The 12969-nt window shown below is 37.5% G+C and overlaps 1 protein-coding gene across 6 annotated transcripts in view; it reads right to left on the reverse strand.

Moving 5' to 3' along the window:
- The window catches only part of NSD3 (nuclear receptor binding SET domain protein 3), a 149174-nt gene that overhangs the window by 45046 nt on the left and 91159 nt on the right, over window positions 1-12969 (reverse strand). For 5 of the 6 annotated variants that reach the window (XM_066235549.1, XM_066235544.1, XM_066235547.1 and 2 more), the window contains 4 exons: window positions 12019-12216; window positions 11383-11556; window positions 6360-6506; window positions 2862-3018 (listed from right to left, as the gene is read on the reverse strand). In XM_066235549.1, coding sequence (XP_066091646.1) covers window positions 2862-3018; window positions 6360-6506; window positions 11383-11556; window positions 12019-12216 — 676 coding nt within the window. The remainder of the gene's footprint in view (window positions 1-2861; window positions 3019-6359; window positions 6507-11382; window positions 11557-12018; window positions 12217-12969) is intronic. The other variant, XM_066235550.1, reaches the window with a different exon arrangement.

Consider the following 12969-nt stretch of genomic DNA (forward strand, 5'->3'; position numbering starts at 1 on the left):
GTCTATTGCTTTCCTATATGACAACAATGAAACTTTGGAAAACGAACTAAAAATAAAAATTCCTTTTACAATTGCAACAACAAAAAAATAAAACACCTAGTAATAAACTTAACAAAGTATGTAAAGGACCTATATACTGAAAACTACAAAACATTATTGAAAGAAATTTAAAAAGACACAATGAAATGGACATATATTCCATGTTCATAGATTGGAAGAATCAACATAGTTAAAAAGGCCGTAATACCCAAAGCATTATACAAATTTAATGCAAATCTCATCAAAATCCCAATGTTATTTTTTAAAGAAATAGAGCAAAAAATTACCAGGTTTGTATGGAACCATAAAAAACCCTGAATAGGCCCTGGCTGGTTGGCTCAGTGGTAGAGCATCGGCCTGGCGTGCAGAAGTCCCGGGTTCGATTCCTGGCCAGGGCACACAGGAGAAGCGCCCATCTGCTTCTCCACCTCTCCCCCTCTCCTTCCTCTCTGTCTCTCTCTTCCCCTCCCGCAGCTGAGGCTCCACTGGTGCAAAGATGGCCCAGGCGCTGGGGATGGCTCCTCGGCCTCTGCCCCAGGCGCTAGAGTGGCTCTGGTCACAACAGAGCGATGCCCGGGAGGGGCAGAGCATCACCCCCTGGTGGGCGTGCCGGGTGGATCCCGGTCGGACGCATGCGGGAGTCTGTCTGACTGTCTCTCCCCATTTCTGGCTTCAGAAAAATACAGAAAAAAAAACAACAAAAAAAACCCACCCTGAATAGCCAAAGCAATCCTGAGGAAAAAGAATGAAGTCAGAGGTATCACACTACCTGACTTCAAATTATACTATGATACTCAAAACAGCATGGTATTGGCAGAAAAACAGACATACAGACCAATGGAACAGAACTGAGAGCCCAGAAATAAAACCACATATTATGGAAAAATCATCTCTGACAAAGGAATTAAAACCACACAATGGAGGGAAAAAAGCCTCTTCAAAAAATGGTGCTAGGAAAATTGGAAAGCCACATGTAAAAGAATAAAACTTGACCAAAGCTTGTCCCCTTGCACAAAAACTAATTCAAAATGGATCAGAGACCTAAATATAAGATCTGAAACAATAAATTACATAGAAGCTAATACAGGTACTAAACTCATGGACCTTGGCCATAGAGAACAATTTATGAATTTGACCCCAAAGGCAAGGGAAGTAAAGGCAACAATAAATGAATGGAACTATGTCCAACTAAAAAGCTTCTGCACAGCAAAAGACACTGACAATAAAACAAAGAGCCAACCAAATGGGAGATATTTGCAAACAACAGCTCCAATAAGAGGTTATTATTCAAAATATATAAAGAACTCACAAAGCTCAGCAAGAAACAAGCAAATAATTCAATCAATAAATGGGGAGAAGACCTGAACAGACACTTCTCCCAAAAAGACATACAAATGGGAAAGAGATGTATGAAAAGATGCTCATCTTCACTAGCTATTAGAGAAATGCAAGCAAATCAAAACTACAATGAGATACCACCTCACACCTGTTACATTAGCTATTATCAACAAGACAGGTAATAACAAGTGTTGGGGAGGCTGTGGAAAAAAGAAACCCTCTTTCACTGCTGGTGGGAATGCAAATTAGTACAACCACTATGGAAGAAAGTATGGTGATTCCTCAAAAAACTAAGAATAGAACTACTATATGAATCAGCAATCCCTCTTTTATCCCCAAAACTCGAACACATTGGTATATCAAGACACATGTACCCCCAAGTTCACTGCAGTATTATTCACGGTGGCCAAGACATGGAACAACCAAAGTGTCCTTTGAATGATGATTTAATAAAAAAAAATGTGGTATGTATATACAATGGAATTTCTACTCAGCCATAAGAAATGATGACATAGTGACATTTATGACAACATGGATGGAACTTGAGAACATTATGCTAAGTGAAATAAGTAAATCAGAAAAAGCTAAGCACTATATGATTTCACACATAGGTGGGATATAAAACTGAGACTCATGGACATAGACAAAAGTGAAGTGGTTACCAGGGGAAGGATGTGGGAAAGGGGGTGGAGGGAAGGGAGTAAGGAGGGACAAATATAAGGTGATGGAAAGTGATTTGACTTTGGCTGATGGGTATACAACATAATCGACAGTTTAAATGCTATGGAAATGTTTGCCTGAAACCTATGTACTCTTACTGATCAATGTCAGCCTGTTAAATTTAATTTTTTTTTCTCTTTGAAGCTAGAAACGGGGAGAGACAGTCAGACAGACTCCCGCATGCGCCCAACTGAGATCCACCCGGCACGCCCACCAGGGGCTATGCTCTGCCCACCAGGGGGCGATGCTCTACCCCTCCGGGGCGTTGCTCTGCCACCACCAGAGCCACTCTAACGCCTGGGGCAGAGGCCAAGGAGCCATCCCCAGCACCTGGGCCATCTTTACTCCAATGGAGCCTTGGCTGCGGGAGGGGAAGAGAGAGACAGAGAGGAAGGAGGGGGGGTGTGGAGAAGCAAATGGGCACTTCTCCTGTGTGCCCTGGCAGGGAATCGAACCCGGGTCCTCCACACACCAGGCCGACGCTCTACCGCTGAGCCAACCGGCCAGGGCCTAAATTTAATTTTTTAAATTAAAAAAAAAAAAAAAAGTCAACCAACCAACCAATAATAATAAAAAAAAATCCATAGCTAACCTTCCCATGCTTCTAAAAACCCAGACTCGAAATGTTTCTTTTTTCTCTCTCTGCTTTTGTAAATGGCAGCAGCTCTGTGGTTCTACCTATCTCCTAGCCAGTTTGGATACAGATTATAAACCTAGTCTGAACAATGACTGAATACTTCCTCTTTGTCCCTGGTAAAACTTGCCTGTAATTTCCCAATTTGACCCAAACAATCTGCTTGTAATGTAGTTTCTTGCCAGCTTTACAGTCATTACAATTCCAGCAGCCTTCTGGCATTTCTATGCTCAGGCATTCCGGGTGGAAGGAAGCTGGGCACGATTCACAGCAGAGCAATCTTCCACCTTGAAACAAATAAACACTCTTAATAACTGAGAAAAGAGGAAAGAGAAAAAGAAAGAGAAAGGAGAAAGTTACTGTTTAAGTGCATTAAATTTGATTCATATTGGGGGAAAATAAAGGGATAGAGTCCTATCAATGGTGATGGATTAAAATAGAAAGCAAATGAACAGATTTAGCTTCTTCCCTTTTTAGGGCTTCTGAATAGTAAGAGAAACATTACTGACTCCTCCCCATGAAATGTGGACTATTGAGGTGTCAGGTTAGCAGGGAGCTAAAACTCTTAACATGTGTGACAAAACAGGTGCATGAAAAATCTTTAAACAAAGTAAATTGGAGAGCAGATTTTCAAACAAATATGTAATAGTTTACTTCCTTTTCTCCTGAAGAGCTAAGAAAGCAAGCAGTGGTCATCTTTGTATTTTAATCCAGTGCCACAGTGGACTAAATCCCTTTATAATAAAATTAGCAAGAATGGAAATAGGCAATAGGTTAAGCAGTACTTTTCCCATAAAATACAAAAAAGCAAAGGATTGCACTTGCTCAAGTTGGTGGTGATTACATACATCATCATTACCTTTTCAGTGAAGATAAAGTCAAACAGGCTATAGAGCAGTGGTTTGCAACTGTTTCATCACCAAGGTTCTTTTCCTTCCTTCATTAACCTGTTTGTTTTCAAATAGTTTATCAACCAAAATCAAAACCCCTGCATTTTAAGAGTAACATTTTTCCTGTTTTTATTAACCAAAGAAATATGTAACTGCCAATCAGAGCTTCTGAATTCAGTAACAAAACTAGTATTATCACACTGAAGTGTTTAAATCATCATCAAATATAAAGAAACCCCTGTAACCTTAAAAGGCATAAATGTGTAATTTTGTTAGATTTTCTTAAATATTAAGCATAGTTCAAAAAATTTGTTTACGTAAGTCTTTACAGACCTCATATTGAGAACCACTGCTTTATAGCATAAAATTAAGTAAATATCAATGAAGTACCACACACAAGAAGCTCCCTCCAACTTCCCTAGCAAAATCTTCTTTTAAATACATAAAATGATCTCTGGATTAAGACCAAAAACAAGTGTGGCAAACAAAACAAAATATTACTAAATGCAAAGAGGTATTTCTAATAGGTATTTCAACAAGTGACAGAGAAGGACGTTAACCACTGAAGATGAAATATGATAAAAGACATGTACTGCAAAAAAACCCCAAACAAAAACACCAACAACACAGAAAACAAAACGAACAAACAAAAACACAACATATCTTCCCATTGGAAAATCAGGTCTATAACCACAGGTACACTAAGATTTAAAGTCTCATAAGCTAAAGGTTAGGAGCCCTCTATACAACTTTATAGAATCATATGCTCCAACCTTTTGAGGGTTTGCTAATCAATTTTCCAGAAAATCTTGTCTTATTGCAGATTTTCAAACTCCTAACTGATTAACAAAAACAAAAACACAAAAAGAAAATCCATATATACTGCTCACAAAAAATAGGGGATATTTCAAAATGTATATAAAGTAATAAAATATCCCCTAATTTTTGTGAGCAGTGTATAATCAGTGATGAATTAAATTACTATATTTCCTCTGCTTAAAAGCTTTGACTTCAATCATTAGGATTTTTTTTCCTTTGCCTGCAAATCTCAACATAGATTAATGGTTGCAATTCTCCAACCTAAGATGAGCTGTATGAGTGCTCTTCGCCTAGGTAAGGAATTCTTCTGTAAGTTTAAACTAAAATGGGGTAATCCATTTTCTCCAACTGAAAGAAACGACCAATGGAGAGCAGCCACTGCGATAGCTTTTAGAGGGCGTGTGATCGTTAGAGCTGACGTGGAGGAGTCAGGCTGGCCACTCTTAACACTATGGAATAGTCCTAAATTTTAAGTCTTATTTCAGAGGAAATACAGGCGGAGAATCATCAGTGAAAATTATGATTTTTTGACACAAAAAAAAATACACAAGGGAAATAGAAAATTAAAAAAAGGAATAATCCACCTTGGTACTATGCAAGAAAACTGCTTTAGGATGCAAGAGAAGATATGGTTCAAGCTAAGCAAACAGAGGGCTCAAAATAATTTCAATTTATGTCAAGGTCAATACTGAGTACTGCAAATAAAGTCAGCAACAATTTATTTAATTTAATTTTAAAGGCACCAGCAGGAAAATAAGGCATTTCCTAAAATGCCTCGGGTTAACTGCATTATGGAGTTAGATCTATGCCCACCTTTGTTTTGGAGGTAGGTGGTGTCACCAGTAAGGTGACATACTGTGACTTCAATAGAAAACAAAAAACCTAATACCACTCCAGCCTACTGCTCCAGGTTCTAATCAGCTTGCTTAGTTATACTTTCTTTTTAGTCATGGGTTGCCACTTAAGAATTCTGACAAAGAACAAAGATACATCAAGCAGGCAACACAGAAGAAGTTTTTTAAAGGCCCATTTTCAATGTACCCAGTATATTAGGTACACATTAATTTTTCTTTAAGGAATCTGGATCTGGCCCCCAGACATAATGGGAATGTACACAGGAAAGGCTTTCGCTTTCGCCCTCCTGGTTATTTATTTACCCCCTGAGATAATATCTTCCCAAATAGCATTACTGTTAAACTACTTTTTACCTTTATTATAAGTACACTATGTAAAGCTAAACACAAGATAAGATTTTCTTCCATGGACTAAATTAACTGGGAGAACATAAATATATATTTAGCTCCTGATTCTCTGTGGATAAATTATCCATAAGCAATTCTTCAGCTCAGCTGCCTTTCAATACCCAGTGTTTGGGGTCTCCTCACCTGCGGCCCACCAAGTAAGAAGGGCAAATAGTTTTAACAGCATCTTAACAAAAAACGTTAAAGAAACAAAATGATAGAATGTATTCTAAAATCAAAGCTTCAAGAATCAGTATCTTGGTTTCCCTATGTTGCTATTTAGTTGAAAGTTAGTAACAAATTATATTGTGTCTCTTCTATTCTCACATGAAAAGTTGGTTAGTTCCACCATCAGACAACAGAGAAAGAGCCCTTAGAATATTCCTCTATATTAAGCAAAATCCTAGCCTTTCAATTTTAATAACCCGTAGACATATGGAATGTATGAAAATTTATTCAAGGAGAAAAGTAAAAATTTGTATAAATGGAATTATTTTAAGCCCTTTTTAATCATTTTCAGCCATATGACGACAGTCACAACCACCAAGGTAGAATTTACCAAAAGCAACAGGGTGCTTGACAGGCATACATTTCCCCCCCCCCCCCCCCGCTTCATTTAAAAAAAAAAAAAAGGAAATGCAAAAATAAAAGCAAGAGATAAACTATTTTGATTATTACCTTTCTCACATTTCTTTTTGGAAGCTGACGAAGAAGGAATCATAGGTAATTTCATCAACTCTGCACGATTTGATTCATTCAGTAGGTAGTGGGACTTATAGGCATATGAACTGAACATGGGGTCTGAATGATCCTGAACTATTAGCCCTATACGAAACAAACAGAAAGAGAGGAGCTGCAATGAAACTACCCATGATTCCATGAGGAGAAAAAATAAACCAACACCTATTATGTAGCTGTGCTTAAAGTTCGGAGGAAAAAAGAAAGTATGAAGAAAAAGAAAAATCTGACAGAAAAAGGCTTTCTAGTTATTAAAGGGAGTTTAAGCAGCTCAACGCCTTATCCTATATGCCCTATATATAGACACATAAGCCCAGAAGAAATCCCTAAATTAATTTGAAGATGTAAGCTGCATCTAACCTCATACGGAAAACTCCATATGGAAAATAAAGCCATATTCCTTAATTTTTAGAAGTACTACGATGAAAATCCAGAGAACAAAATAACCTATCACTTAACTGTTAGAACTAAGAAGTATTTACATAACATTGTAGACATGGATCTATCTTCAATGTACCAAGTAGCAGTTGTTAAAGGAAGGACTGAGTTTCTCTATCCATATCTATAGATACTCTCAAGTAGATTCTAGCTTTCTCTGCCAGATGATGATTTTCTCTATCAATATAGTACACGATTTTAAAGGGGCCATTATTTGTTGAAGTTTATTGAGGAAATACAAAGCATAAAATTTTTTTATGGCAGAAAAAACCAACATAAAGGTTTATAAAAAACAGTCCTTTTGACCTACCAATACAGCTATCCTATTCGGAGGAAAACGTAAGATCTGCTCTAACCCACTAACGTGTGACACCCACTTCTCTCCCTACCATTCCCCCTCCCCTAGTTAAGTTTACAACATAGCTACAGGCCACTCCTAAACCCAGGGACCTGTGAGACCAGGGACATTTTCTGTTTGGTTACTGGTCAATTTATAATGATCTAGGACTTTCTAATACAAATCAGGACAGCAGTTTCATAGAGGTCATGTTGAAGAAAGAAAAAAATTTGTGTTTAGAGAAAAATGTACCCTTTACTTTTTTCTATGGGTGTCATCTTCACTTGGTGCTACCCTACACTGAGACAGACTTGAGAAATATCTCTGATCTAAGTGACAGAATGAAACTAAAAATTGCTAACTGGTAATAATATAAGAATCTTTAAATAAAATCCAAATAATGTCAAATGAATTTCTTACATTTAATAGAGAGAAGTGGTGTAGTATGAAAAACACGGGTCTGACATAAGAAAGAGCAGGTATACAGGCTGGTCTCCACTTAACAACATGTACTACCTCCAGGTGACTTAGTTCATCTGGGCTTCATTGTTCTCATCCACATTAAGTGGGCAAATAACATTCTAGGGCAATGGTGACAATTCATTCTGATAGTACCTAGCAGAGTTTGATTTACAGATGAATAAATCGCTATTATTATAAAAATTAAAAGAAAACCCAATCTAACTTCTCCATTTAAAATTATCATTACAGCCTGACCAGGCAGTGGTGCAGTGGATAGAGCATAGGACTGGGAGGCAGAGGACCCAGGTTTGAAACCCTAAGGTCGCTGGTTTGAGTGTGGGCTCATCCATCTTGAGCGTGGGCTCACCAGCTTGAGCGTAGGGTCACTGGCTTGAGCATGGAATCATAGACATGACCCTATGGTCACTGGTTTGAAGCCCAAGGTCACTCACTGACTTGAGCCCAAGGTCACTAGCTTGAGCAAGGGGTCACTCGCTCTGCTGGAGCCCCCAGTTAAGGCACATGTGAGAAAGCAATCAATGAACAACTAAGGGGCTGCAACAAAGAATTGATGCTTCTCATCTCTCTCCCTTCTTGTCTGTCTGTCCCTATCTGTCCTTCTCTCTGACTCTCTGTCAAAAAAATAAAATAAAATAAAAAATAAAATTACCATTACAAAAAAGGACACAGATGTTAGCTATTATTTTATATCAGCTTCCAGATGACAGATGCTAAATAATATACAGGGCTGAGCAAAACTGGGTTTACAGTTGTGGATATGCAAAACACACAGTTTACTCCTGTAATATTATTTCTTAATTATTATCTGTTGTATTATGTAAACCTACGTTTGCCCATTCCTGTACACTACACTGAATTAGGTCTGAACATTTCCTGTGGCACCACAGGGAGGGCAAAGGAGGAGCAATGTTTCTCTAACCCTTGAAACATTAAAAAAAATTCTAGATAGCTAAGTCCTTAAGAATTAACTTAATGATTTTATTTTTTATATATATTGCTTTTGCCTTTTTATTGATTTTATAGAGGAGAGAGAGAGAAGGAGGGAGGAGCAGGAAGCATCAACTCCCATATGTGCCTTGACCAGGCAAGCCCGGGCCTTTGAACCAGCGACCTCAGCAACCTAGGTTGAAGTTTTATCCACTGCACCAACACAGGTCAGGCAGGATTAACTTAATGATTTTAAAAAGCAGTAACAAAAAGCTAAGAAAAATCCTCTCAGAGGAGGGAAAAACTATATGAGGCAAGAAGCAAAAACAAAACAAGCTGGATTTTCTAATACCAAAACATAAATGATTAAAGTATTTCTTTTAATGTGTGGCTTTATTATAATTAGGTCTCTTAGAAATAAAAGAGAGACACACATATAAATAATGAATAAAGGACAGATATAATTTATAACTGAAAAACTTTTAAGCCTTCTCAAATCCCAACATCTGTTCTATTTAGAGTAAGTTTCTATAAAATTCTGGAAAGGAAAATGAAAGTTCTGTGTGCTGGACAAAGCTTCACTTAAAATATTTGAGAAATAAATAATCCTGCTTAAATAGGCATTTAAATATGGTAAATCTTTAGAATAATTGCCAAATGATAAATATAAATATAGATCCTATTGTTAAAACACGAGTTTTACCCTCATTTCCATTATCTCAAGGTTTTAATCAAGGCATATAAATTCAACTTAACAAAATGGCTAGATTTTCTACAAAACTAGGTTCTTTGACAATGGGTCATTTTCTATCAGTCTTAAATAGAAAATACCTGTTTTAAAAGTTTCCTCAATTGCCTGACCAGGCGGTGGCACAGTGGATAGAGTGCTGGACTGGGATGCGGAGGACCCAGGTTCGAGACCCCGAGGTCGCCGGCTTGAGCATGGGCTCATCTGGTTTGAGCAAAGCTCACCAGCTTGGACCCAAGGTCGCTGGCTTGAGCAAGGGGTTACTCAGTCTGCTGAAGGCCCACAGTCAAGGCACATATGAGAAAGCAATCAATGAACAACTAAAGTGTCGCAACGAAAAACTAATGATTGATGCTTCTCATCTCTCTCCGTTCCTGACTGTCTGTTCCTGTCTATCCCTCTTTCTGACTCTCTGTCTCTGTAAAAAAAAAAAAAAAAAAAAAAGTTTCCCCGATTATTGAATGAAACAGAGCCAAAGAAAAAATCAGTTAATATTCTGATGGTACTTGACTCAGAACGTACTCTATAGTGAGTCGACATGAGTTAAAAACTTGATTATTTAAAATGTTGGCTCTGTATACTTACACACGCGCAAACACAAATGCATACAAGCCCTAGTAAAAGTAAGTGCCTAGAATGGTAGAATAAAATACTAACAAAGTGATAGAGACTTCATGTTCTCATTGGCACTCATCTGTTTAAAGGTCTAAAGCTAGCCACTCAATTGGATAAGTCAATATTTCCACCCTATCATTACTTTCTTTAGGGATGGGGAGATAGAAAAGACACTAGTGGTAACTTTATTTCTTTTGACTATTTGATTCCTTCTAGTCACCTGTTACAATGTAGCATGAAACATTTCAGACCTACTTCTCTATGCTTCAGCCAGGTTTCAGAGCAGGATACAATGGTTTAATTGTTCTTCTAAAGAAAGACACAATGCCTCCCTTCTAATAGCAGACAGCCCCAAGTCCTTATAAAATTCTGGCGTATCAGAAAGCAGTATACACAATGGATCCAGATGGTTGCTACAAAAAAGGTCTACCATTTATTTAACCTTTTACTGCTCACTTACTATTTTTAAAATGAGAGCTACAAAAGCAAAACAACTCAACATCCATCACATTACCTAAATTCTATTAAAAAATACTTTATGGTACCTTCATTAAATTAAAGAACTGTCTCCTAAAGCAAAAAACAAAATCCTCATCTTCAGTACAGTCTCAATATAATCTAACAAGCCTGACATTGTTAGTCCTTTCAATTATTTCACACTAAGGGAAGTTTAGAAAACTTAGCATGCATATATATATATATATATATATATATGAACTGCATTTGGGGATATTAGTTGGTTCCTAAAGTTCTTATTAAATACTAAAAATTGTTTTATTATAATACAGCAGATATACTCTGTAAAGATGTACATTCTGTATTATAATCAACTAAAGACATTCTATTTTATATTTACCACAAACTCAAGTTCACTGACCCACTCAGAACAATATTGTTTTAGTTGATCAATCTCTTGTTATACCTAAATATCAACAGCCTGCATCGCGCTCTTAACTAACCCACCACCCATGTTGACTTGGCTGTATCCCATCAGGCCTTCCTGAATGCCAGAGCAAAACGTAACAAAATACAACATAAACAATTAAAAAATAAATGTGTTTGTTTTCCCTTCCAAGTGAAATCACAATCACTTGCAAGCTCTGGATTGGAGAATATGACACGGGAAGAGTCTACTTCAAACAGAAGAATTGTTTGCAGAAGGAAAAAGATTAATTTTTTGATGCTCCAAGTAGAAATGCTAAAAACTTATGTGTAAAATTCTAAATTATTAAAAAATGCAGACTTTAGCTTAATTTATAGAAGAATTAATATTCTTAATATTTTTGAATGTCTAATGTTATATAAGGGACTAGTTACGGAGTGTTAATTTCTCTCAGGGATATTACTGAAACTCTATTTTAATGGGAAATATGCTAATGAACTCAAAAAGAAATAGAGAAAGGACTAGCACTCACCTCTTGCACAAACGAAACAAAAGCCTACATTTACAGTTGAGGATGAATTGCTGCTCCGTTTGGAATGATTACTACAGATGAGAATGTAGGAGGACACAAATATGCTTCCAGCAGCAACACAAGCATCTCCAGAGTGATAGGCAACAGGACACCTCAAACACCTCATCATGCGACCTGTTTAAAAACGAGTCAGAAAGGAAATAAGGCATCAGCTGGATAGAGCAAATGAAATTTTTGGAGTTGGGTTCCTTTGGATTCCCATGTGATGCTGACTATAGTAAGATAAAAATACTTTCCTCACTGGTTTGGCTCTGTCATTCCTACACAATACGGCCCTTATATGCAGCATCCATCTAGAGATCAAGGAAAAATTTGTCTACTCCAATGCTGGAGAGATGGTGGTCTACAATATAGCACCTATTTAAGAAATTTTCAAGGGTTAGTTTGAACATATGGAATTTTCTTCTCATGGTCTGAATTAGAATCTAATCTCTACTTATTATGTTATCTATTATGGCTGAGCTCGTATATCTACAGATAAGCAGAGGAAGAACGTCAGCTGTTCTTTATGATATCCTTATTATTTGTTACTAAACTTAAAAAAAAAAGTCGTCCCCTTCCTTCGATCTCCTTTACCTTTACTTGCTTTGTGGATATCTTTCTCCATAGAGCAGGCAGAGCAGCAGTGCTGGGGACAACGGAATCCTTTTGATTCAAAGATGGCAGTGGGGAATTTGCGGACACAGGCTTCATGATAAAATTTCCCACAAGCACCAACAGAGCAACGCTTCACATCTGCACCAGACACCTTACATGAAAAACATGGATGCTTTCCTGGAAAATTGGTGAAGAACACAAGATTTTAAAAAAGCCAATTAAAGCATATTTCTTTTAAATAGAAGCAGCCACTGGCATCACAATTGAAAATAAATAGTTACATTAAAATATTATTGAGCTTGACCAGGCCATGGCTCAGTGAATAGAGCACTGGACTGGACGTGGAAGACCCAGGTTCAAAACCCTGAGGTCACCGGCTTGAGTGTGGGCTCATCCAGCTTGAGCACAGGGTTGGTGGCTTGAGCATAGGATCATAGACAAGACCCCGTGGTCTCTGACTGGAACCCAAAGTTCGCTGGCTTGAAGCCGAAGGTAGCTGGCTTGGGCTCAAAACTGCTGGCTTGAGTACAGGGGTCACTCACTCTGCTGTGCCCCCCCCAATCAAGGCACATACAAGAAAGCAATCAATGAACAACTAAGGAGCCGCAATGAAGAACTGATGCTTCTCATCTCCTTCCCTTCCTGTCTGTTTCTATCTGTCCTTCTCTCTGACTCTCTCCATGTTAAAAAAAAGTTATTTTGTAAATTTTGTTAAAATGATTGATTTGCTATGATAATTCATTTGGAAATGTAGTGTTAAAAATAATTTAGATCTCCACTTCTCATTCTACACCAAAATTATTTCCATAGAAAACCCAGAACAGAATTTTTCAACACCAAAGAGCTGAGAGTGTCATCTTCCCAACACAGAACAAAAGAAACTACCAAAGAAAAGACCTATTCTACCAGATAATCACTTAAAATTTCCAT

This window comes from Saccopteryx bilineata, chromosome 6, assembly GCF_036850765.1.
Source record: "Saccopteryx bilineata isolate mSacBil1 chromosome 6, mSacBil1_pri_phased_curated, whole genome shotgun sequence".
In the NCBI taxonomy this organism is placed as follows: domain Eukaryota; kingdom Metazoa; phylum Chordata; class Mammalia; order Chiroptera; family Emballonuridae; genus Saccopteryx; species Saccopteryx bilineata.